General features: G+C 29.1%; 2 protein-coding genes across 2 annotated transcripts; one reads left to right on the forward strand and one right to left on the reverse strand.

Annotated features, from left to right (window-relative positions):
* Positions 1-21,735: 21,735 nt before the first annotated feature.
* Positions 21,736-23,199, reverse strand: K444DRAFT_301296 (uncharacterized protein). Its single transcript, XM_024871722.1, has 5 exons — positions 22,913-23,199; positions 22,181-22,834; positions 22,038-22,127; positions 21,883-21,972; positions 21,736-21,825 (listed from the first exon to the last, which is right to left on the reverse strand). The coding sequence occupies exons 1-5, from the start codon at positions 23,108-23,110 to the stop codon at positions 21,775-21,777; spliced, it is 1,083 nt and encodes a 360-aa protein (XP_024726028.1). The 5' UTR covers positions 23,111-23,199; the 3' UTR covers positions 21,736-21,774.
* Positions 23,200-23,508: 309 nt separating this feature from the next.
* Positions 23,509-26,094, forward strand: K444DRAFT_605753 (uncharacterized protein). The gene is made up of 5 exons (XM_024878873.1): positions 23,509-24,913; positions 24,975-25,221; positions 25,278-25,355; positions 25,397-25,672; positions 25,729-26,094. Exons 1-5 carry the CDS (start codon positions 23,625-23,627, stop codon positions 25,972-25,974), a joined length of 2,136 nt encoding a protein of 711 aa, XP_024726029.1. The 5' UTR covers positions 23,509-23,624; the 3' UTR covers positions 25,975-26,094.
* The last annotated feature ends 1,068 nt before the right edge of the window (positions 26,095-27,162 follow it).

The following is a 27,162-nucleotide window of genomic DNA, read 5'->3' on the forward strand; positions in this document are numbered from 1 at the left end:
TTTCTAGAAATAGGCTTTAAATAAATCTAGTAAATAGTATTAAATTACTTCTTTTCTTTTTAGTATCTTTTATTCTTTTTTATTCTAGTTTTTTTAATAATTTATTTTTTATTTATATTTATTTTATATATATTTCTAGAAGTATTTCTCTATTATAAACTTTATTTTATTTAAGTATTCTCTAGGTTAGAAAGTATATTTTTATAGGTAATATAGCTTTTTTATTATAGACTATATAAAAGAAAGTAAATTCAATTAGTTTATATATAGTAATTTAGTTAGTAAATAGAATATATAATAATAAATTTACTTAAAGCTTTTTTTTTTATTATAAGTATAATAAGTATTTAAATAATTAGTTAATATCTTTTTTTAATTATATTATTTCTTTTAGAATTATAGGTTAAAATAATAATTTTATTAATTCCTAACTTATTAAATTCCTGAATTACTACTTCTTTAAATTCTAATTTATTATTTATCTTAAGCTATTTAAATAAACTATATTTATAAATAATTTCTTCTTAAATAAACTTAGTAATTTTCTTACTTGTTAGATTCTTTAAAGATCTAGCTTTAATCTAGTCTAAGAAGTTATTTCTAGTAATAATTAATAAGTTATATTTTTTATAGTCTAGTAATTTAATTATATTAATTTTAAGATAATAGAAAAGAAATATAGCTTTTATTAAATATAAAGCTTTTTCTTATTTTCTTTTATTCTTATACTAATAGATTTTATAAGTACTAATATATTTTTATATATAGTTATAGTAACTTTTCTAATAATAATAGCTAGTTATTAAATAAAAAGTGTTTTCTTTTCTAGTATATCTAATTTTATTATATAGTTCTTTAATAATAATCTTTCTTTATTCTTAATTATTAATAATAAATTAAAATAAATATACTTTAGATATAATTCTCTATAATAATTAATTTCTTATATTATAATTTAAAGCTTTTTTATTTAACTTTCGAAACTTGGCTCTAGATATTTCTTTTAGTCTAGAAAGTATTATAAGATATTATATAATATTCTAGTATTATTTAGAATAGTTATTATTTAAGAAATTTAATAAAATAATTAGATTATTAAGTAAAGTATAAGAGTTAATATTATTATTTACTATTTTATTAGAAGTTATATATAAAAGACTATAGCCTTTATTATATAACTTCCGGATATTATTATTTTTTAATATTACTAATTTGCTTTTAGATATAATAAAGTTTAATTATTAATTTCTAGTAATTAAATACTATTATTTAAATATCTAGTAAAAGTTTTAGTAATCTAATTTCTTAAAATAATATTATATAACTAAACTAGAACTATTTTCTTTAATTAAACTTTCTATCTAATAAGTATTATTCTAATAGTATTAAGCTTTATTACTAACTATTTATTAGTGTTTTTATTATCTTTAGTATTACCTTCTTACTATAAGTATTTTAATATTCTATTAGTAATAATATATTTAGTTTCTTTAATATACTTAATTTTAAAATTAAATAATTAAATTCATATTAGCTAGTAAATAACTAGAGCTTTAAGAAAATCCACAGCCGCTTTACTTAGCTATATAACAAGTATATTAGTATTTAGTTTAAAGATGAAATAAACTTTATATAGCTAGAATTATATTTTCTATAAATACTTTATTAGCTCTTAGTATTTTCTTTTAGTAATATTATATTTTTATTTAGTATTATTTTAGATTTTAGATTTATATTATATAATTTTCTTTTTTCTTTTATTATTATATTAACTAAAAGTTCCGTTCTATTTATTTAGGCTAGTATTTACTACTAATATAATTATTCCCTAATTTTCTAATAGATTATAATATAACTTATAAAGTATTAGAATAATAATAAGCTTTTCTTAAAGAATTTATATAGCTAGTATTTATTTATTACTTTAGTCCTATATTATATCTTTTCTTATTAAGTAATAAATAAGTTTAGTAATAATTATAAAGCCTTTAATTCAAATATAATAATAAATAATAATTCTAATAAATATTTTACTTTTAGTTATATTATTATAATATTCCTATCTTAAAGATCTTAGTAATTCCTGAGCTTAAAGAGCTTCTTTTAAGTACTTTATAAATAAAGCTAATAATAATTATATTATTATAATAGAACTATAATTTTTCTCTAATACTAATTCTAGTTTATTTAATTTTATCTAAGATTATATTTAGGTTTTAAAGATATTTAAATATAAAATACCGAATTTCAGATAAAATAAGCTATTTATTATAGTTTATATAAGGTTTCTTAACTCTAATATTATTTATAAATAATATAGTAATTTTAGGAAATAGATTTTCTAGAATAGTTATAATAATTTATATAAATTATATAACGGAATTAGTAGCTCTCTAAAATAATATAGTTATTTTTAATAGCCCTAGAAATATTATAAATATAATTAAATCTTTATTATAAGTATCTAGTATAAGTTAATTATATCCGGAAAAAAAATTAATTAAAGAAATATAAATATATCTAGTAAATTCCTTTAAGATCTTATTAATAAATAAAAGTAAGTTAATATCTTATAGAGTTACTAAATTCATTTTTATAATAGTATTAATTAGTCTATAAGTTCTAGTAACTTTCTTTATAACCAAGAATTATAGATTTTAGTAAGATTTATTATATTTCTTAAAAACTTTATAATCTAAATATTTTAATAATATTTTTACTATTACTAGTATTAGAGCTTTAGAATATAAGGAATTCTTTTTTTACTAGGCCTTATATTTAATAATCTTAATTAAAATAAATAAGCTAATATTTTTATAAACTTTTCCTATTTCTTTTTAATTAAATATAATTATATTTTCTTAATTAATTATTAATTCTTGAAATATAGCTAGTTTCTTTTTCTAGAGCTAGTTACTAATATCTAATTATTTAAGATATTTCGGAATAAGTTATAAATCTTTTAGAATAGCTAATATTTTTAATAAAAAGTAATTCTTATATTTTCTAGTATATTTTTATAAATATTCTTTAGCTTTAGATTTCTTAAACTAGTCCGGATATTTATTAGGGCCTTTTCTAGTTCTATTATTAGTATTTACTAGTTAAATCTTCTTATTTTTTATTTTATATATTTCTATAACTAGAAATAAATTATAATTATTATTTTTTTCTTTAAGTATTATAGTTATTTTTACTTAATACTTTTTTTATTTCTTTTTTTATCAAATCCGGAACTATTCTTAATAATACTCTAATTAGAGCCTTTTCTATTTTAGTTTCCCTAAAAATATTATTAATTTCCTAAACTTCTAATTCTAAAATAAAAGAATTTATAAGAAATCCCGGTATTTTCCTATTTCTATTAATATTATTACTAGTTATAATATTAGGTTCTATTTTTCTTCTTTACTTTTAGTTTCTTATTTTATATTACTTAATTCTTTAATTCTAGAAGCTTAATACTCTTAAACTATTACTTTTTTCTATTTCCCGATATTTTATAAAAATAGAATAATTATAATAATATAAATATTCTAGTTATTTTTAGAATTAGTAAATCTTTTATTTTATAAACTATTACTTTTATATATAATTCTTATTTTTATTTTTACTAAGAATAATTAATTAAATAGAATCTTTAAAGCTTTTTTAACTAGGAGAAATATATTTTTATATCTTATTTTATTTATAACCTTAGCTCTAAGTTTTACTATTTCTATAAATTTAAATTTAATTCTAATAATAGTAAATATTTAATAATCTATAATATTATATATTACTTTACTAATATTTCTAGAAATTCTTTTAAGAAAAATATTAATTTTAGTTTTAGTATCAATTATTTCTTTATATTTATTATTTCTTTAAAATATTTAAAATATGAATTAGAAATATAGAAATTATATAATATATTTATAAACTAGTAATATTCGAATATTAATACTATTATTTTTAAATTAAATAATTTTATTAGTATTAAGTATCTAAACTAGTATTTCTAATTCCTTAAATATTTTATTTATTATATAAGCCATAACTACTAGCTTTATAAATATTCTAGTATATCTAATTATATTTAATATAATAATATTTTCTATTTATAAAATAATAAGATAAAAAGTATTATTCTTAATTTATTAATTCTAAAATATAATAGCTAGATCTAGTATTTTTAAGATATTAATAAATATTCTTATTTTCTTCTAAGTTTTTAGAAATAGAATAATTCTTTTTTTTAGTAATCTTATTAGAATATTATTAATTTTAGAAGTTCTATACTTATTATAATTAAAAGTATACTAGATTCCTAATTTATTTTATTTATTTCCGGAAGTATTAATATCTATATTCTTAGCTAGGCTATTTTCTTATTTATTATTTCTTAAAATAGTATTTTTCTGGTCTCTTATATAAAATAGCTTTTCTTTTATTCTAGCTCGTTTTTAGAAAGCCTTTTTAGCTATTTCTATTTCTTTTTCTTTTTTCTTAATAAGAAACCCGTTATAATATTAATAAAAATATTATTTATAGCTAAATCTTAGTATTATTTATTAATTCTAGAACCTAAAATATTAGTAATTCTAATATAATTTCCTTTAAGGCAAAGTAGTTATTTAGCTTCCCTAGATATAACTTATTTATTTCTATATATAAATCCCGGTTAGCTAGTTTCTTTTTCTCTTTCTTATTTAATAAACTAGGTATTTTCTATTAATTTCTAGATATTTTTAAAAAAAGTATTTAAGTTATAATTAAATTTGCCTTTTTGAACTTAGGAAATAATTTAATTAAACTACTAGTACTTACTAGTAAGGAAAAAGAAAATATTTTCTTATTTAGGCTTAAATAGCTTTTTATATTATCTTTTATTAAATTAGCAAGTATATTTATAATTTATAAGCTCTTTTATTAGTAAGTAATAGAACTAAGAAATATAAATATATTCTAGATTAATATTATTATTCTTATTCTTATTATAATACTTATAATAAATTTATTTTCTTAGTTCTAGATCTATATTATATACTATATTAATTTAAGTAATATTTTCTAATTATATTTGAGACTAACTTTTTCTAGAATATAATTATTTAGATTCTTTATTTATTCTAGCTTAATTATTATAACTATTATAGTATTCTTTATATTCTTTATTTTTTATTATAACTTCTAGTATATTTTTTCCGAAAACCTGAATTATATTTACTAGGCTATTAATACTATTATATTTATTATAATTAGCTAGATTATATAAATAAGCTATAAATATTTTCCCGAATTATAATAATAGCTATATTAAGTTATTTTTATAAGTTCTCTTAAGTTATAGTAATAATAAATAGTTTTTCTAAATTTCTTACTAGCTAATTAATATTATTTCTCTTAGATTTATTATTTTTAATAAGTTTTATATAATTAGCTATAGGCTGGGTTCTTTTTTTACTTATATTTATAATAGCTTTAAAAAGTATAATAAAAGAAACTAATAAAGAATAATTATTTTCTGGTTTAGGAATTATATTATAGATTACTATATTTAAGTATTCTTATTTAAATCTAGATATATCTGAATTATTAGTAATATTAAAATAATATTTCTTTTCTTTATACTAATAGAATACTATTACCTTTTTATATATTTTATTATATTTATAAATAGAAATATTTATAGATTTAAAGTTTATATTTTTAAGAATATAATTTCTTACTAAAATAAATAATTTTCTTATAAATTCTTAATATTAAATAATTTTATTTATTTCTTTTCTCTTTAATAATTTCTTTAATATTTTATTAAATATATTAATATAAAACTTAAAAGAGATTTCTTTATTCTGGGCTTATATAATAATTTAATTAAAAAAATTATAGCTAATTTTAAGTATTTCCTAGTTATATTCTTGAAATTTCTTTAATAAGGCCTTAAAAAACTTGGTTTTCTAGTAATTTCCTATATTATTAATATAGTATTCTAGTATAGCTTTAATCTAATCTTTATAAATAAAAGAAATATAATAAATAATTTTCTTTTTTTTAGTATTTTCGAAAATATAATAGTTCTTATATATATTTATATACTATTTCAAGAATATAGAAATATTATTTCCCTAAAATTATAGTATTTTAGGAGCTTTTATAAGTAATAGATTTAAATCCGGTACTAGTATATACTTGTTTTTAGCTATATTAATCTTAATAATTTCTTTTATAATTAATTATAAAAATTTTAAGCCTAAGACTTTTATTAATAAGATTTCTAAAGAACTAACTTCTTATTTAAATATATCTTTTGATTTAGAAACCGAAATTAGAAAGAAACTAGTTAGTAATAATAAATATAATCGAAATTCGAGTTTTAGTATTAGTAGTAATAAGGTAATAGTTTTTCTAGTTTTATTTCTATTATTTATATTCTTTTTCTTATTTCTTTAGCTTAATAATTATAGTATTTTCTTTTAATTTTACTAAACTAGATATATTTAATAATATTATTAAAAGTAATAATAAATATAATAAATATAATTTTACTAATTTTTCTGATTTTTCTAAATTCTTTTTCTTTTCTTTATTTAGTATTTTTTTTCTTTTTCTAGAAGCTTCTCGAAATTATTTATATAATTTCTTATTTCTAATTACTTTTTAATTCTTATTTCTAATTCTAGTTTATTATTTTACTTGAATTTAAGAATATTTCCTTTTTTAAATATTTTCCCCGAATTTAGAAATAAGCTTTTTTACTAAAACTAGTATTATTTTTATTCTAATCTTTATTCTAATTAAAAATAATATATAAATTAATAATATAATTTTATTTCTAAATACTAAAGTCTATTTCTAACTAAAGTCTAACTTATATTATTTTAGTATAATATTTCTTATTTTATTTTCTTTATTTCTTTTTTTTCTATAATTAGCTTTTATTTCTATTACTTCTATATATTATACTAGTAATTATATCTTATAGCTAACTTGTATTTAAGTTATTAGACATATCGGAAATTAATATAAGATACTAAAATTAATACTTATATATTCTTATTATTTTAGTATTAGGCTTAAGATATTATAATAGCTCTTTTCTCTCTTAATTTACTAAGCTAATAATTCGCCTTATAAATATTTCTTAGACCTTTATAAAAGTATTACTTTAACTATAAAGTTTCTATTCTTTCTTTATTACTTATTATAAAATATATAAGAAAGAAACTATAATAAGACAAAAACCTATATAAAGTATATTAGAATATAAAACGTAACTTAATAGTAAAATAATAAATTAAAAGTATAAATAATACATAATATATAAAAGCTTAATTAATTAAATACTTATAAGGAATTATTTTCTAGAATTATAGAAAAACTAGCTTTCTTATATAATTTCTATAAGTTATATATAAAAGGCCGCGGCCTTTATTATATAATCTAAACCTTAAAAACTATTAAAATAATATAATTTTTAGAAAATATAGTTTATTATACTATAATATTAGAATTTTTTCGAGATCTAGTTCTATTATATTTTAGTAAAGAATTAGCTATAAAAAAAGCTTTAGATTTCTTATTAAAGGCCTTTACTATTTTATATTTCTTTAAATAACTTATAATAGTCTTAGATAAAGTAATAAAAAAGGAAATAAATAGAAAAATAGAAAAATAGCTTAATTACTAGAAATAAAAGTTTTAGTAAATTTGGCCGAAATAAACTTCTTTAATATAATTATTACTTTTATTAGAATTAGCTTTAGGAATTAAATTCGAGATTATTAAAACTAATCTAAAATCCCGAAATATAAATAGAATTTATAAAAGAAATTATTTAAAAGAAATATTATAATATTTAGGTTTATATATAATTATTATTAGTCATATATTAATAAAGAAATACTATTACTTTCTTTACTAGAATTAGCTTTAAATAAATTATTAGTATTATTAGAATTAGCTAGAATTTTTAAAATATAAATAGTTTTTATAAAAAATTAAATAGAAAATAATATTATTATATAATAATACTAATATATAATTCTTTCTATAAATAGCTATAAGACTAGTATAGCTTTTTTTAATTACTAGAGATATAAAATAGAAGTAAACTATAGAAATAATTAATAGAAAGTAAATAAATTCTAGAATTCTAGAAATAAGAGTTTTTTTTTAAAAAAAAAAAAAGTTATATAAATAAAAATAGTATCTAATATATTAGATATATTTCTAAACTTATATAATTAGAAAATATATATAATATATTAAACTATAAATATATTTATAATAATTTCTTTAGGATTAGATTCTTTCTAAAGCTTTAAAATATAAAAGTAATTTCTTTATATAACTTATAATCTAAAAATTTAAAAAGAAAAAAAAATAGAATTTTGAAATAATTAAAGAAAAATTCTTGTATTTTTTAATAAATTAAAAAGGAAATCTAGGAAATAAAGATATTTAGTATTTTTCTTTCAAATATATATAAGACTAGCTTTAATTCTTTCTTTTCTTTTATTATTAAACTTTATAATAAAAATCTTTTTTTTTATAGTTCTATCTTATAATAAAGATCTTTTCTTTTCTTTTATACTTTTTTACTAAATATAATAAACTTTATCTAGCTAAGATGTTCTTTAATATTTTAATTCTTTAATAAATAGTCTAAAAATTCTTATATAAATAACCGGAATGCTATTAGTTATAAAAATATATTTACTAGCTATTATCTTAAGTTATAAACTAACTCTTAGCCTTATTTAATATTAACTCTAATCTTAATCCGGGAAATTATAAAACTCGGCTATTATAATTACTAAAGTTATTAAACTCGGGAATAAGAATATAAAATATATTATTAAAGAATTTTATAAATAATAGAAAATAAATCTGGAAAATTATTAAAAGTACTAAATAGTTAATAGAGAATAATAAGAGAAATAGGAACTATTCTTAATAATCTCCGGACTTTTTATTTTATTATTATAGTTATAATAAATAAGATAATCCGAATTAAAGGCTAATAGTTATAAATTTTAATATATTTAGTAAATTCTATTTATTAAAAGAAGTAAATATCTCTAAATTAATAGTTATATGAAATAAGAATAGCTATAGCTCTATAGTCAGAATTCCTAGCCAAGAAATAAAATATAAAAGGCTTATAGAGAAAGTAAGAAAGTTTTCCTAAGAAAGCAAGTAGTTATAAAAAAAGAAAAAACCTGGGTAGAAATAAGTAAATTCTAGCTTACTAAAGAAATAGTTATTCTAGTAAGTTTATAAAAGATATATTATTATAGAAAAAGCAGAATTCCTATAATATAAAACTTTAAATAAATATACTAGGGAATCCGGTTAATAAATTCTAGTTAATTCTAGTATATATAGGAATATATAATTCTATATTTAAAAGAAATAGATTAATAAATGAAATACTAAATATAGTAATAGTAAATACTAGTATTAGATAATTAATACTTCTTTTTTTATTAGCTAATCGGGGATATTATTTCTCCTAACTAACTTTCGGGTATAATTATAGATAGATCTATAAGTAGTACTAAATAGTACTTCTATAAATATAAGCTATATATTAAAAAGTAATAGTTATTATTATTAGAATATAGATTTAAATAATTATAGGCTTAGTAATAATATACTTATATTAGATAATAATAAGCTATAAGTAAATTTCAGAAAGTATTAATAGAAATAATAAGCTTATATAAGGTATTTCTTATTACCTAGAAAGAAAAGCAGAGTTCTACTAGTAATATAAATGTAATAATCTTTAATATTATAGCTAGTTATTAGTAATATAAATAGTAAAATCGAATTCCTAATCCTAAGAAAATAAGAAAATAAGAAAAGAAAAAAGAAAGAGATTTCTAAAAAAGAAAACTATTAAGATTAGTATATTAAATAAGTAGAGTAAAGTAAAGTAATGGGTCCTATTTATATTATACTTAGCCAAAATATGTCCTATTTATATTCTACTTAATATATATTAAGTATATACTTAAGTAACTTAAGTAGTGAGTTATATATAAGTATATATTCTTATAAAGGAGTTCCCCGACTTATTTATTAGCTATAAACTTACTTTAAAAGGTTATATTATATCCAAGAGTTAAATAGAAGTTAAAATAAATCTTATATATTTCTTTTATCTTTAATTTATTATTTAGAAGTTATATATATTAAATAATACATAATTACTATATTAATTTTTACTAGTATAATAAGTAGTATTAAAGGAATTTTAAGTAATAAAAAAGATAATAAAGGTAGAGAAAGATAATAAAGAAAAGAATTAAATAGTATTTATAATATAAAAAGAGATATTTAATAAAATAAATCACGTAATAAGTAGTTAAACTACTTAAGTAATCTACTTTACTCTATTTAAGCTTAATTATAGAGGGGCTACTTATACTTTACTTAATACTTAATAAGTATATATTTAAATAATTTAAGTAATTTAAGTATTTCTTTAATATACTAATTAAGATAAGGTAATATTATAATAATAATAAAAAGCTTAAATTAAGCTTAAAGCTATTTACTAGGCTAAGGAAATACTAGTTATATACTAAGTTATATATAATAATATTATATAACTAGTAGTAAGTAATAAAAACTAGTTTACTATTTTAGATTTAAATTAATTTTATATTCTTATATATATTTTATAGATTTTATTTATATTTTATTAATATAGTAATTAGTTATTTAATAATCTTTAAAAATGCCTAAAAAAGTATACTTTTATATTATTATATAATAATTATAATTAATTAAAATGAAAATTAAACTAATTAAATTATACTTAATAATAATTAATTTTAATTAATTAGTTTTAATTAGTTTTAATTATTTTTTAATATACTAGGTAAAAGAAATATAATTAAGTTATAAAAGAGAAATATTTAATATCTTATAGAATTTAGAGAACTGAGTTATTTACTTTAAAATAATCTTAAAGTTAAAAGAAAACTAATTCTTTATTGAAATAATTCCTTATTAGAATATGCTTTAGTTAATAGTATATATAATAATTATAGTCTTATATTTTTAGTTTCTTATTAAAAAACCGCTCTTATATAATAAGTAAACTTAGTAAATACATATTATTATATTAATAATATAATATGAGTCTAATTTAGACTCGGGTTTTAAGCTTTAAAATTATTCGGGGTCTTTATATTAAGTAAAGAAAGAATATTAAAACTATATGTCTTTTAACTTTATTTAATAAATTATAACTAAGGCCGTAATATAGTAGCCGAATTTTATAGTATAAGTAAGATACTAGCCTTTTGCCTATTATACTACTATTATTAATTTCTTAGTAAGCTATATATGAACCTTACGAATTAATAATTTAGAGCCCTATATTATTACGAGTATTAAATTATCTCTATCTATAGTCTTTCTCTTAAGATTAGCTAATAAATATACCTTCTTTATTCTTTAATTAAATGGCTCTTCTTTATTATATATATATTCCGAACCTATTACTATATATATTGGCAGATATTAAATTACTAGAATAAGAGGCTTATAATAATTAGTTTAAAGAACTGCTCTGGCTATATTTTTAGTAACTTTGTTTATTACTACTATATTTCCTATAATTTGAACTTAAGGACCCTATATTTTATAAATATGTTTTCTAATAGAAAAGAAAAGAATTACTTATACTTATAGGTCCTTTAATTCTTAATAGGATAGTTAACTTTAGCCCTTTAAAATAAGGACTTTTATATACTTTTCAATTATTTAGGCCCCTATTAATACTACTTATAAGTTTCCTAGCTAATACTAATAGCCTTATCTTTATTACTACTAGATCTCCGATTATATAGCTCTTAATTATAGTAAAGATTAGTACTATAGCTATATAGATAACTCGAGTATATACTCATAAGTATTATTATAGCTATAGCTAACTTCCTTGAATTAATATTATATTAAAACAGTACCAAGTTAGTAAACCCTAAAATATTTCTTAGTATACTATAGTTATAATATATAACTTGTTTTCCGGGGGCTTTATCTCGTATAATAAAGAGCCTAAACCTGTAATTATACTAGGGTTTCCTTACTAGAATACTAGAACAAGAATACTATAAGAATACGCGTTTTTAATAACGAATTTAGCTTGAGTATAATTTATAAGAATGGATTTAGTAAAGAGCTTAATATAAACGGGTATAGAATAATAGTACTTAAATACTAATTAATTATTACTAATTAAATAGTTTAAATTACTATTACTCTTATATAAGTATATGTAGATATCCTTAATACTTAATAATATTTATTACTTATTCTCTGAAATAAAAGAGTAAGTATTACGTTTTCTATAATAGTATAGTACTAATATATAGGAAAGAAAAATATTACTTCATATATTTATAAGTATATTATTTAATTTATTAAGAATATAAGTCTTAATTCTTATTTTATAAATTGCTATTATCTCTAATTTTAAGTCTATTATAAAAACGGGGGCTTTCTTTTTATAGCTATTACTATTCCAAACCTTAATTTTATATTTTCTCCTCAAATATTAATTAATACGGTTTTGAGACTATTTATAAGTTAGTTTAATAATTAATCTAATAAAGAAAGGAAAAGTTATTTATATCTATATTTTAGGTATATAGATAAGCCTTTATAATAGGCAAGTATAGAGAAAAATCAATATCCCAGGTTATAGGATTAAGCGGATTCGAGTATATAATCTAATTAGTAATAGCCCTAAGAATATTAATCTCTATAACTATATTTAGAAATAAACCTATATATAAAGAATAAGAGTATAATTCAAAAGTTAAAGAAAAATAGAAAGTAAATTTAATATTCTTAAATCTTTTTACTTTTATTACTATAGTATTAGGGCTAAAATATTACTAATATTAGTATACTACTTTTTATAGCCAGCTACTTATTTTTAATAAGTAATTACTTGAATTATATTATAGTTATAGCTATATAAATTAATAAATAGCTTAGTAGTAGGTAGTTTTAGAATTACTAAAAGTCAAAAATAAGAACTTATTAATCTTCCGATTCTCTATAATACTCTTTAGTTCTAGTAATAGTAATATTAAGAAGCCTATTATATTTACTAGAATTAGTAGGAATTCACTTATAATAAAGGAAGCTTTATTTCCTTATTATAAATACTATTTATTAAAGTATACTTAAGATATTCATATATTAATTTTGCTTTCTGGGAATAATATTAAGGAGTCTTATTATATATTAAAATATATAAGGCTTAAGAAAAGGTTTCTTTGCCTAGTTTTAGACTATATCACGATTTCGTATATAAATAAGAAAACTTCTAATTTATAACTCTTTATTTCTAAGCTAACCTGGATTTAGATATAGGGCTTTTCTAATAATACTTAAATTATTAGATATAACTATAGCTATTCTAAGAAGAGTTATCTAAGAATTCTATCTAATCTCTATTATATACTAAAGCATTTGCGGTTTAAACATATACTTAGTTAATATCTATAGGTAAATATAATATATATTAACTAGGAAAATATAGTAAAATAATTATAATAGGTTTAAATAATATACTAGATATTTTCTGAGGTATTAGAAGTACTTATCTGACTTGGGCTATATATAGAGTATATGAGATATATATGCGAAATTATTAATAGCTTAGAAGAATTCTATAATATAAAGATTATAATATAAAATATTAGGAATATAGAATATTATTTTATAAAGGCTACTAAATACCCTATAAGATCTTACTTTAATTTCCCTATAGCTAGTTCTAGTTCCCTATAAGCCCTATAAGAGTTCCCTAAAATATAGCTTATATTATTAAACCTCTAATTTCGATTATTTTTTAATTAGTTTAATTCTATTTTATAAAAATAATTATCTAATATATAATTACTTTCTTTTGGCTCTTATTCTTACTTTCTTTATACTTATTCTCTCCTTATCTCCTTTATATAATTAGGAATTACTATAATTTACTCTTAAATCTTACTCTAGGAAAGGTTTTCCTAATATTTCTCTTATCTTACTTTTAGCTTCTTTCTATTACTAGTAAGTTCCTGCTTAGTAGTTTCCTTTTTTATTCAAAACCAGGCTTTCTTAATTATATTGAGATTAGGTAAGTTTCCTAGCTAAAGTATCTTTATAATCTTTATTAGAATTTAGAATAAAGTATATATAAAAAGATATATATTAGGGTTAATTATCTCTCTTTACTCGTTACTAATTAGTAAACTTGCCTATATTTATAGGTATTTGGGGGCATTTAGTATCTATTAAGTTATATAAGCTTATATTAAGCTTTTAGGATACTTTTAGTAAATTTATAAGGGCTTATAGGAAACTAGAACTAGCTATAAAGAGATTAAAGTAAGACCTTATAGGGCATTTAGTAGCCTTTATAAAATAATACTCTATATTTCTAATATTTTATATTATAATCTTTATAATTCTAACTAGCTTAACTATATTAATTCTAGAAATTACCCAGATCTTAATAATAATATCTGAGGGCTCTATAAGGAATTCTTTTATTTTCCGTAATTTATATGAGTCTGGGTATTTTAAGAGGCTATTATTATAAGAAAGCTATACTTTATTATTAGGGATTAGGTTATTTTATAAAGAAAGATTATATTTATTATTTACTTTATTAGCTTCTTTAGTAATCTGGTCTCTAATAATCTATTAGATATAACTAGTAATACTTAACTTATAGATATAGAGAATATAAAACTATTAGATATAAGGGTTAAGAATACTAAAAAGTATACTTTTTAAAGTAATAATACTTCTTTTATCTATATCCTTAATTATTCCCGTTATCTTAAAGTAATAAATCCATAAGACTATATTTTCGTACTTTAAGATCTAGTAAAAGAGATATATAGCCTAGAGTTCCAAAGCCTTATAAATTACTCTTTTAGTATAAAACAGATCTATATTAATTTTATAAAATACAAGCTATTCTATTAAAAGAACTTATAAATACTATTATTAGCTATAATTATCTCTAATCTTTTACTTCTATTATAAGTACCTAACTAGATATATATTTCTTTAGAAAATTAACTAATTATTTCGGAATTAAAGATAAATTAGGATTTAGTATATATAAGAGGCTTAAACTATAGAGAACTAGAAATTCGAATTTCTAGTAATAAAAAAATACTATAAGTTCAGGAAGTAATTTTTATAAAACCCGTTATTAATTAGTAAGATATATTAGATTTCAAGAAGTAATAATTTTGGAAAGCGGATATATAACTTAAAATCTATATTTATTAGGCAAATATATGAAATATCTTATATTAGACCAGATTTATATCCGAATAGGAAGCCTTAAATTAAGGCATTTCTTAGAGCCTTAATATATAACTATATAGACTAGTATTACTATATTAAGAAAGCTATTATAATAATATATAATAATAAAATACATATTCTTAATAAATATTAACTTTTCGGAATCCCAAGTATTATAGAATATTTAGTAAATATAGCCAAATCTGAAAAAGCTATAAAAATGAATTAAAGATTCTATCTAATAAAAAACGGGTTCTTTAAATAAGTTTTATAAGCTACTAAGATAAAGAATTATATAGCTATATTTAAAGGGGCTAAGATTATATTTATTCTAAAAGTAATAAGAAATAAATAGTTTAGGCTTATTAGAGAATACTATTTTTATAGTATTAAAAATTAGAAAGAAATATTACTAATAGAAATTATAATTATCTAGGCTTTTATATTTATATATAACTAGATATAACTTAATTAGTAAGCCCTAATAATATATATTATAGCCAAACTCGTATTTAATGTTTTCTAGGCTATTCTATTAATTTAAATTAAGCCTTATACTAAATACCTATATTAATACCTGGCTATTATTAAATATTAGAACTAAGTATATACTAGTATATTATAGTTTATATACTAGATATATATATAAAGTACTTACCTTATATAAGCTAAGAAATTAAGTTATTAAGATCCTAAATAAGCTTATATATAATATCTAATAATAATAGTACTAATTTAATAAAAGTAATTCCTATATTACTTAATTTTCTTTTTATTTACTAGATTACTTTCTGGTTCTCCTGTTTTTTTAAAACTGCTTCTTTAATCTTATTTCTAGTATTAATTAAATAATATAACTATAAAGGTATAAGAAGATACTTTTAAGGTTATTAAGGATACTATAGGATAACTAATAGCTAGTAAGAGTATACTTTAATAATATAAAAACAAGATTAAGTAAATATATTCTCTTTATCTTATAGGATTCCATATTATTACTATAAAGATTAATAAGAGTATAATTTATTAGTATAAAGACGGAATGCTTCCTTCTCTTATACTCTTATAAGTAATAATACTATAGTAAAGCCAAAGATCGGAAAAGGCATTCTTTAGTAATATAAAGACAAGATTAAATAAATATACTCTTTCTATCTTATAGAACTCAATACTATTCCTATAAAGATTAGCAAGAATATACTTTACTTCTAGAGCTACTTATAGAGACAAAGATAGCTCTAGACGAGGCCGTATTTACTAAAAATACTACAGGTTATATATTAACTTCAAATAATATATCTCTAGTTATAATTAGATATAAGCAGCTCCCCTATAGCCGATTAATTATACGAATAGTACTATTATTGCATTTATAGCTTAATAAGCTATCTCTAGCCTTAGATTCTCTCGGGGTATATTTAAGTCGTTTATTAATTACTGTGGTACGGCAGGCCGTACTCGTCGAAAATCATGTTGTTTTGGCGGTTTTGAGGTTTAGGTCACATGGCAAAGGCCGCGGCCTTTTGCACGTGACTTGCGGAAATCACATAAGAAAGCTGGTTTTTCTGTAGACTTAGAGAAGAATCCTTCATGAGTATTCAATTAATTGAGCTTTTGCACACTACATACTGTTTATGCTTTACTGTTTACGCTTTTGATTTGTTGTTTTGCTGTCAAGTCACGTTTTGCGCTCTGGTGTACTTTATGTGGGTTTTTGTCTTGTCGCAGTTTCCCTCCCACATTACTCAGGTAAAGGATGCTATTATATTATAATTTCCTCGCAGAGCTTGAATTGGAATTCCAATAATCTCTTGGGTTAACTTTTCGAGTAACTGCTTATTATCTAATCATTTGCCTTCTTTAGAGAAAAACTCGACCATTACTGGAGCAATAAGTTCTTAAAGCGTCCAGCCTCAAGTAAACCACCTACTATCCCGGAAAGCCGCTTCCCATTGCTTTGGCTTGGCTAAACATCTCTGTCGTAATTAGGGGCCAATACATCTACGAGATACACATAGCATTTCTTCGCATTTCGATACTAGCGGGACATATAAAATTCTTTAAAATTTAACCCTTTAATTATTATATTAATTCTATTATTATATAATATTAAGTTTTTAACCTCGCTTTCTAGTACTCCGCGGCTTTGCTAATTGCTGCTTTTATAGATTAAGCAGAGAGTTGAGCATCGTGGCGGCGAGGCCCGGAGTCCGAAAGAGCTTGGTGGAGATGGCTGCTTTTACATGTTGTTTAAGGATCCGGAGGGTAATCGTTCGGGACCAGGTTATGCGACACGATCCGAACTTGGCCGTGTATAATGGCTTCTGGATCAATGTGCGGTTGCTGTTTGACATTCAGTGGATGGACGTGGAGGCAGAAGTTCGGCGACTCACCACCGCCATTGGTAGTGCCAAGAGCCGGCGTCGAAACATCATCTCTGAAGAGCACCAGGCAGACTACTTCTGCCGCCGCCCGACGGAAGACATCGACAGGCAGAACAGCGGATTCGAGGTCCCAGATTCCAGACCCTGATCCCTATCCCTTAGTCCTTCAAGGCTTCTGTGGCCTCAGATACTAGTCTCCTATCAAAGCTACTTTGAGACGTTTGGACAAAACCAGGATCCATCTAAAACATCTTAGTCATAGTATTTCGCAATAACGGGGCCATGCAGCTTTTTATCCAAAGGATAAAATAAAAATAAAAATAAAAATAAAAATTACTTACAGAGCATAAATTGCGCCCAGTGATACGGGTCATCATAACTCCAATCCTCACGTAGAGTCAATACAGTTTTCTGCATCACCTTCGCCAAGTTTATGATGGAGTTCTCCTCCCCCTTAATCTGCTCATAAAATATGTCGGAGAAGTCCCTAGCATCGCGGCAATCAGTAGGCCACAGTGTTCCAACGACGGAGGTAGCCCCAGCACAGAGAAAGGCAGTTACTATTCCGAATGGATCGTCGTTGAAGGAGAACTGCTGCTCCCCAGACGCACACGCAAGGAGAGTGACATGTGCTGACTGGAGCTGGAGCTGGAAGATATCATCCACCTTGAGCCTTCCGTTATCTCCATTCCCGGCGTTCGGTTCAAGAATGAGAGAGCGTATCGAGGTATCTGACTCGCAACTTGCGTGGCCGTGATAGTGAATAAAGTCGGCACTGGATGTGTGTTCCATAAACGTCTCCCTTTTCAAACCGCTTCCCGTCGCATGAAAGCCATGGAACTGTCCGGCCAGATCCATTACCATCTCGTTTATGAGATCAGCCTCCGCCTGATCGACGTCTCCGAATCTTCCAAAGGCAGTAAATTTTGTGCTCACCCTGGCCGAATTCATCTTTTGGAAGGCAGCATCAACGCAAGATTTCATGATTGCGTGACTGGACGAGTAAACAATCGGATTGGTTGTAAGAAGAGGATCGTCACTTCCACTGAATGGAATGGCGTGTATTGGTATCTCATTTAGAACTCCAGTTGGACATAGAACCAGGAGTTCGTCGTCTTTGATAATTTGCCACAAAGGATCTATCAGAGGGCTCAATTCTTTGAGGTCTTCGGCGCTTTCAAGTTTTTTCTGGATTGAAATACAGCCGCGGTCTTGTAACTCTCGCAATTTTCGACAGGCCCAGTCTTCCACATTGGAATAGCTCAGTGGCAAACCCCAATAATGCATCGTTTGTGACGTTTGTGCTGATTTAACAGCAAAGAGAATGATGTTATCACGGTGGCGGACCCAATCGATGAAGATTACGGAGTCACTTCGCCGTGACAGTTGATCAGAGACTTGCTGAATTTCTTTCAAATGATTGAAATTGGCGCCCATGCCAAGTCTCATTGTTGAAAACATGGTGAGTCCAGTATGCGAAGACATGTGAAGCCAATGCGAACGCAATTTCCGCCGCAGTCCTGGACGTTCATATGGCTCAGCGGCCTGGATTTTGTCAACAAGATTTCTCTCCTCCTCAATTAAACTTCTCCCCTGCTCATTAAGTGCTGAAGGATCAGGCATGTAGATTTGTGAGTCCCTTAGGAGATCTGAAAGAGAGATGGCTTTCCACTGCTGTACGGCCAGCCATAAATCCTTGCCTGCGGTATTTTCCATCTCTGCTAATGTAATTCCTACATCAAGCTGAGTGGAAAAGAGTTTGCTCGACAGCCTCCCAGTTAAGTAACTCCGTTGATGACGCAATGTGTCAGACTTTAACCTCGCTACAAGCTCGCGTCGTACTCCTTGCCTAGGTTCGATCGTAAACAGCTGAACTGATTCTATAATGCCTAAACTTGAAGATTTGGAGACGTCTTCACTTACCACTGGCCGATAGCTCGCCTCACCGCTGAGGTGCATACCTCCATTATTCTGCTGGTGCGTGCCTGTGTTACAGCCATCTTGTCCTCGTCATCGGTAGTTTCAGAGGAAGCTTTCCTCAGCGCGGAAAGGGCACATGAAGCCAGAGAAATGCTTGCCCAGACTGCGTCCTTAAAGCCGTCATCGGTGGAGAGATTAGCCCAAGAAAACGACTCGGCTTGCGCAAACGCCTTCACGGCAACCGCCTCTGCATATCTGTAGCGATTTGGTGCCAGATTGCCAAGTTTCATCAGTAGGCCACCAACTCGTAATTTGAGTTTGTTCGCGCAATTTTTACTTCCTGGGTGATTTGCAATGAGACTCTGCCGATATGTGTCCAGTGCAAGCGAATAATTTCCGCTGCTTTCCAATACCATGCCCAACGTCAACCCAAACTGGTCAAGAAATATTGGCCAGAAGAACAGTGGCAGCAGCTCAAGCAGGCCCATCCCGAGATCAAGTACAGGAATATAAACGTGTAAAGCTGGCGGGAGTCCCATTTCCTGCGGTTGCAGATCGGAATTGAAGCTGGCTCCGGTGCGTGGAATTAAAAGAGCCAACTCTAGCATCTTCATGATATCATATGTTCGAGATCTCCAACCCATCGCTATTAGCTCAACAGCTCGCGAATTTATATTCACCAATATCTGAAGCCAGCCTTGAGTCCAAGATGAAAAGGCCATCTGACGAACGTGATGTGGAAGTTCGATGACCAGGTCGTTCTGAATCTGCAACAAGTTCATGAGTGATGCATATATGTGATCATTATCATCACAGCAGGACACTAGAAGTAAGTGGAAAAAGCCCGCAATTTCGGCCTGGAAGTAGTCCCCGAAAGCAGTGTACGCCTTGCTCAAGTTGAGCGATGCTATTGAACCTAGTTTGGCGCTGACGAAGGCTCGAGGCGGTCGAAAAACCAACAAACAGTTGTCCACGAGAGTACTGGAGGTTATCCACCACTGTAGTTTCTTTAGACGGCAGAAATGCCATTGATATAGGTCGCCCGCTTTGTGAGCAACCTGCTCGAGGTGGGTGTATGACTCTGTCACCGGATCTCTAAAGTGGGTATGCAGAAACTCAGCCTTCCACAACAGTGTTTCTTGCGAACCTTTCAGAGAATTAAGATCTCTGAACAATGAGCATATCCTATCACACTCAGTTAAAATGTCGTCCTTTAAGTCGAATTGGCCATTGCGTTTTGCATCAAACAATAAAACGTTCGATATCCCCATTTGGCTGCCGCAAGCTTCATATACTAAGAGCGCCTCTTTTCGATGAAACCCAGATTGCCGATAGAGAAACATTTCAGTTTCAACATCTTTGGTGGCAAATGCAGCACTCCGGAATGCTTCCGCAAGTCGGAGGTGACAGTGGGCTTCCTCTATCACGGGTGAGTCTCGACCCAACTCTGATGAGGACATCTTCTCAAGATAAGACCATACTCGCTCGCACACGATCACTGGAACATCCAAGTAATCGTTAAAATTTCGAGTTAGCCAATACGAAGGTACTCTTGGACGTCTTTCAGGCTCCTTGACAAGGTCGAGCTCGACGAGTAGGACCTCGTATGCTTCTTGGAAAAGCATCGCGTCCTGCAGCGCTTCTCGCAATTTCATTAACCTTGTTGAGGACTCACAATAAACCGTCGTGTTCCCGAGATCCCGACTGACAGCAATCCAAATCTTGTGGTAATATATTTCAATCCTGACCTACCGGACGTCAGTTTGCTGGCTCTAGAGTGCCTCATTTAAGACAACTTACCATGATGACATTGTATGAAGTCCTGTTGGCGAGGTACTTGTTGTAGGCTAGAAGAGCTAGATCCATTGCGTTTCCCCACTCTCCTTTGACAAAACACGCCACATATGCAACAGCGAGTTGAAGGAGGAAGTATTCAGGACCGCTGGTGTCTTGGCCGGAATTCTGTAAGATTTGGTGGAAGACTTCAACACATTCTATGCAGTTACGCAGGTCACCCATTTCCTCGAAGGTACGGAATCTCTCAAATATTGTGTCTGCACGCATAGCATCATCGTTAGACAGAACTGTAAGCGCTTCCTTGAACCGACCGACACGACGACACAGTTGTGCGCGTTGCAGTGGGTCATCCGAGGCCGCAAGCCAAGTATGTTCTGACATGTTGATTGAGAATCGTCTGTCCTAATGCTCGTAAGTCTAAATAAAAAACCAGTGCAGGCAGAACACGACTCACGGGGTTCCAGAGATCGGGCCTTTTCGCAAATAGGGACACCATGTCGACCACCCGATGGTGGAAGCTCCGCATATCTCTGCCCAGGTCAAGCTAGAGTAACACGGATCAGCTAAGCAAGCATTTGGGAGTTAGAAACTTATGGAGCTTGGTACAACCTCGTCTCTGGGTCTAAGATATTCCCACTGGTATTGCGCGGTGCCTTCTACGGTTATTGCACTAAACGCCAAGGATCCGTCCACTTCATCCTGGGATCCTGTTAGCCATCTGAGTAAAGTAAGCTTTCATCCTGCTATCCAACCTTTGTTTCAATTGGAGTGGACGGCAGCTCGTGGTTTGAGGGAAACCCAGAGTAGAGAAAATGGTCCGATTCGCCTGGCCCTCCACCAAGCATGAACTCTCCAACGAATTTCTGTAATACGTTGCCAAGTCTCCTTTTGTCAATATAATGGGAATAATCTGCCAGATCAAAATCAGCCTGATGTGTAATGAATGCCGTCTCCTGCGCGTTTCCCGTATTCCAGTTCTTTTCAAGCATCTCCTGGAAGGAAGTCATTGCGGGTGGTACAGGGATCCCATCAGCGCTGGTTTTCGCAGCGAGTTTCGAAACACAATTCTCAAACCGACTATACAGCGAGTACAGCCTTTTCCAGTTTGTTGCACGTTCGACCTCTGCCTTGATATAACGGTCTCTAGAAGCTTCGCTGAGAAATTTCATCTGATCAATGAGGCAAGCAACGTAGAGAGCTTGAGGCTTATGACGTTGGTTACCATTCTCCGCAAGCTGCTGAAGGTCATCTAAGTCACTCCCATCCGTCGGGATGGCGGAAGGGGGTTGGTGCCTAAGTTGGAAGTTATGCCCCCGAGGATGACCCTTGAGCTCGTTGTCAAGACAACTAGCACACACGTCGAAATCAGGGCACCGTGAGCAATGAAATTGCAGTCCACACAATTTCTATTATCGTCAGTAAGTGGTTGTCATATCGCGCTTCAAGTTTACCACAGTGGTCAATCACACGACGTGGAGACTAACCTTCTTGCATCTATCGCAAATAATTGGACTGTCCTGCTCGACCGAATCATTCCCCGTAATCATGAGCAGGTTGTTAACAAGGCTCGATTTAAAGTTGGTGCCCAAGCCTTCGGTGCCGCCGGCCACGTCGCACAGCATCTCCCACGTATCAGCCGGGTGCATGGATTGGAAAACGTCGTCGACATCATGGACATCCATCGCGCAAAGTGGAGAATTCGAACAAACAACGCAGAAAGAATGTTCAGAAAGTGCCTTCGAAATTGAAGGTAGGTAGTTGCGAATCGTCTGAAGAAGTTATTTTAATGCTGCAGCCTAACTAGTAGAAGAATTCTGATAGCCAACCACGCAATTTTACAGGGATAGGAACACCAAACAAAGGGAGGTTTTGAAAGAGCTCAGGAAATTCCCCCAAAAAAAAGAAATGAATATAATGGATTACTGGTTACGAATATAAGCTTGTTTTGGCCGATTTTGGTCATTGTTGAGAGTAAATTGGAGTTTGTGTGGTTGAGAAGTGTGAGCAGTTGACTAGTGGACTCTCCTAAGGCAACAAAGCAGCAGCCGCTGAAGGGTAGACGTCAACGGGTCCATGCCACCAAAGAGCTCTTCCAACCTAAGCTCAATAAATCGATTGTCGTATCCCACCTCATCGTTTGAGGATCTCAGTGACAATTCCTCTCTCAAATAGTGCCTAGCAGAGACGCCCTGTTTGATGGAGATGGACCAGCAGCCCCTGGATGTCGAGACTTCCGCCGAGGAAGTTTTGAAGAGCTGGGAAACCCGGGATCGAGAGTTCGAGAAAGACGAATCAAGCACTCTGGCACAGCATAATCTCGACGAGAGCAGCACGCGAACCAAGATTACGCATGTCGAGGCTTTTGGCTTCGGCTTCATCGGAGGTGTCCTTTCAGTGGCATACGGATCTTGGGGTAGCCAGCCGGCAGCCCTTCTGGTGATGCAATTCAGCTTTCGCGCAAAGGAGAGGTCTCGCAGATATCAGAGCTCCGAGATTTCGATACGCTTTGAATCCCGAAGCCATTCTTCTACCAGGCTGCCGAGTGTAGGGCCCCCTATCGTGCAATCGTGGCACCCAACGAACAATCGAAAAACACCTTCACTCACAGATCCCCTCAAAGGCAATCGAAGTCATGCCCCTCCATCCGCCTCTACTTCCGCCTTAAATCCAAGCCAATCGGCAAGGCAATCGCCTTGGCCAATACAAGAGTTTTGGATTCGAGGGAGGACGTGGTCTCGCAAGACTAGTCATGATGCACACGAAGTTTTGTGGAGTGTGACCGAGGCTGAGGGCAGCGTCACTGGCATTTCTGAACCGATCAGACTAGCCGTTATTGTGACGTATCCAGGACCCTTTCTCGCCGTCGTTGACGTTAAGGCAACAACAGGATTTGGCCTGAAAATGAGAAACCTCCCCTGGTCTCGCGACGATCCACTTCTTTTCGACGGCCAGACTGCCAAGGGAAAATCTCCGCCGGCGTCAGATTTTCACGCCATGAACGATGAAGAGATCTTGAGGTACATCTCTGACCCAGATATATCCTCTCCGGGCGCCTCACTAGCTCTCAGCAAATCACTCGATAACCAGAGCAAGACGTTGAAGCAATCAACTGCGGCGGTCAAGGCCGGCTCTGCGTCGAGAAAGGTGTATAGAGTTCGCGGACTTCCTCTTTTCTGGAGTAGGCCTTTCTTCATTGGGATAGTGTCTGCTTCCATTGCAGTAAGGGAAGATTCTGCAAGGGTTCATTCCTATACACAAAATCCCTACAGGCCCGAAAGAATGGCCATAGTATCACTCGACTCTCACGGCGAGGTGCTGACTCCCAACACAAAAATGGAATGGCTCATACAAGTTAAGCTGCCAAACCAGGAAGCGACGCCCAAAAAGTTGCATGAAAAACCCATTCAGCTTATTTTCGACTCTCATTTCTATGGATTTTCGGAATTAGGACTACTCTCCACATATACCTCAGCACGTATTGCCGAGTAAGTTACGTACACCTCCGCCTTTAGACAAAGCACAGTTCGCTGAATGTGATGGTTGCAGTATTATTGCGATACCTGGCTTGGGTGGACATGCTTACGGCTCATTCAAAGAGCGGGGTGGAATGCATATGTGGCTAGAAGACTCGCTTCCGTCAGATTTGCAGAAGTCCGTTCAAGAAGCCCTAAAATTGGGTCCAGCCAGGATCCTCATCTACGGATATGATACCCACCTTGAAAATAGCCAGTCTTTCCAGACGATTCAGGATTTGGCGGGTCAACTAAGAATGTCTCTGCGAGCCATACGGCAAGTAAGTAGCTCGAAAAGGAGAATTAGAAGTCAACGAAACCTACTTACCCTTTTAAGGCAACGTTGTGTATGCGGCCGATAATTTTCGTCGGCCACAGCTTGGGTGGGATTTTGATCAAACAGGCAAGTTTTTATGTGTGTACTCCCCTAGAACATTGACTGCTAAACTAAGTTAGCTCTTAATCTTGCTGAGCAAAGGTGACGAAATAGATCAATGCAACTTTAAGTCAACTCGTGGCGCCTTGTTCTTTGGCGTCCCAAATTGTGGAATGGAGAATACATCATTGGTCACAATGATGGAGGCGCAGGCCAACCGCGACTTTATTAACTCACTCAGTATCGGTTCTCCGTTTATCAAGCAACAGTCCGAGTCTTTCCCGCCCCTGTTTGATTTCCGCGACTCCATAATATTTTCGTTTTATGAGACTCGTGTGACACCCACAGCGACGATGGTTAGTACATCTCGTTTAAATCTGGTGTTCTTTCACTCGCTAACTCCGTTTGCCAGGTAAATGGAAAACTGGCAATGAACGGAGATCTAATGGTTCTGGTTGATAAAGATTCCGCAACTCATGGCCGTCCATGGGAGATGGATTCACGCTTCGTCATAGCCATCGACCGCAATCATTCCGACTTGGTCAAATTCGAGCGATACAGTGATGATTATGAGCGGGTTCTTGCTTGTATTCGGCTGCTGCTGGAGAACTCAGCAGACATAGTGTCGCGCCGCTTTAATGATTGTCCCCCTCCTTGATTATGCAGGGTCCTCTTATACATAGCACTAAGTACACTTGTAGTGTTGTTTATGAGAGAATATTTAGACTTTTGTTATCGAATACCATACCTGCTTGATAGGTGTTAAGCTACAAAACGCAGAGATCCTTAAAACAGTAAAATTTGCTACCCTCAGCAATGTTTATTGTCGTGCATGGATATAAGTTGCTGCTGCTTAATTTGAGTAGCCGGTGACCCTTATATGCGCCTACGATACCGCCGATGAGACCTCGTTTTTCCATGGCTATTGCGAAGTCGAAAAAGCAGGTAAGCGAACAAGTGAGCCAGGGTTAATTTCAAGAGAGCAGAGCCTAAGTAAAGCTGCAAGTTGACTGATTTAGAGAAGAACACAACCATAATAATGGAGAGTGCAAACGCCGATGCATTTTAGCTAAAGAGGAGGATGGCTAAGCTGTCCGCAAGGCGCGCTTTTGTCCTGCTACGCTTGAGTCACATGACTTGCTTCACGTGATGACATCCTGCAAATCTCGCCATACTAGCCTTTTTTTTTTAGGTAATAAGGAAACCTTTATTTTAATAATTAGAAATAGCTTTAAATGTATATTTTAGTAATTTTTTTGGTGAATGTCTTAGAAAAGTATTAGTGCCAGAAAACTAAGATCTGTGGCCTATTAAGATTAGGCTTCATACTGAGCACGGGCCACGGGTATTGCCTTTCCTCTTAGCGTCAGTTGCCTTATTGATGGGCGAGAGAGCGAAGGCAACCCAATACATCAGGAAATCTTTCTTCTCTTGCCGTCCCCGCCCCTCGTCTACCTGCCCAAGTCTTGCCCCACAAGATGATACTGTCGAATTGTCCCCTGGGTGATGTGCCTTACTCGTTTGTAATGACCAAGGCTTGGTCCCTACCCAATCTTACCCATGGATAACACCTTGAATGCCGCCTCCGCGATCGCCGGGCTACTTAGCCTGACGGTCCAGATCACCCAGGCCACGCAAGGATATATCTCAAGAGTGACCAGTTTGTCGTCAGCAGCAACATCTTATCTTGAAGAACTAGTGTGCCTAAAAAAGCTGCTGGCTGACGCCCAGGATGCGCTGCTCTTCCAATCACAGTCGCTCAGCATGCCCCTGCCCCGGGAACTCGGCGAGTTCCACGCTGAGATGGAGCAACTCTGCGAGAGGCTTCGTGACGCACAGCGAAATA

Source organism: Hyaloscypha bicolor (assembly GCF_002865645.1).
Source record: "Hyaloscypha bicolor E unplaced genomic scaffold K444scaffold_206, whole genome shotgun sequence".
Lineage (NCBI taxonomy): Eukaryota > Fungi > Ascomycota > Leotiomycetes > Helotiales > Hyaloscyphaceae > Hyaloscypha > Hyaloscypha bicolor.

Coding starts and splice junctions, on each gene's coding strand:
- K444DRAFT_301296 (XM_024871722.1), bottom strand. CDS start 23,110: ATGGATGTCCATGATGTCGACGACGTTTTCCAATCCATGCACCCGGCT. Junction 22,128..22,180: donor CCACTCCAATTGAAACAAAG/GTTGGATAGCAG, acceptor ACAGGATCCCAG/GATGAAGTGGACGGATCCTT. Junction 21,973..22,037: donor ATCTTAGACCCAGAGACGAG/GTTGTACCAAGC, acceptor GTGTTACTCTAG/CTTGACCTGGGCAGAGATAT.
- K444DRAFT_605753 (XM_024878873.1), top strand. CDS start 23,625: ATGGAGATGGACCAGCAGCCCCTGGATGTCGAGACTTCCGCCGAGGAA. Junction 24,914..24,974: donor ACCTCAGCACGTATTGCCGA/GTAAGTTACGTA, acceptor TGATGGTTGCAG/TATTATTGCGATACCTGGCT. Junction 25,356..25,396: donor TCAAACAGGCAAGTTTTTAT/GTGTGTACTCCC, acceptor AAACTAAGTTAG/CTCTTAATCTTGCTGAGCAA.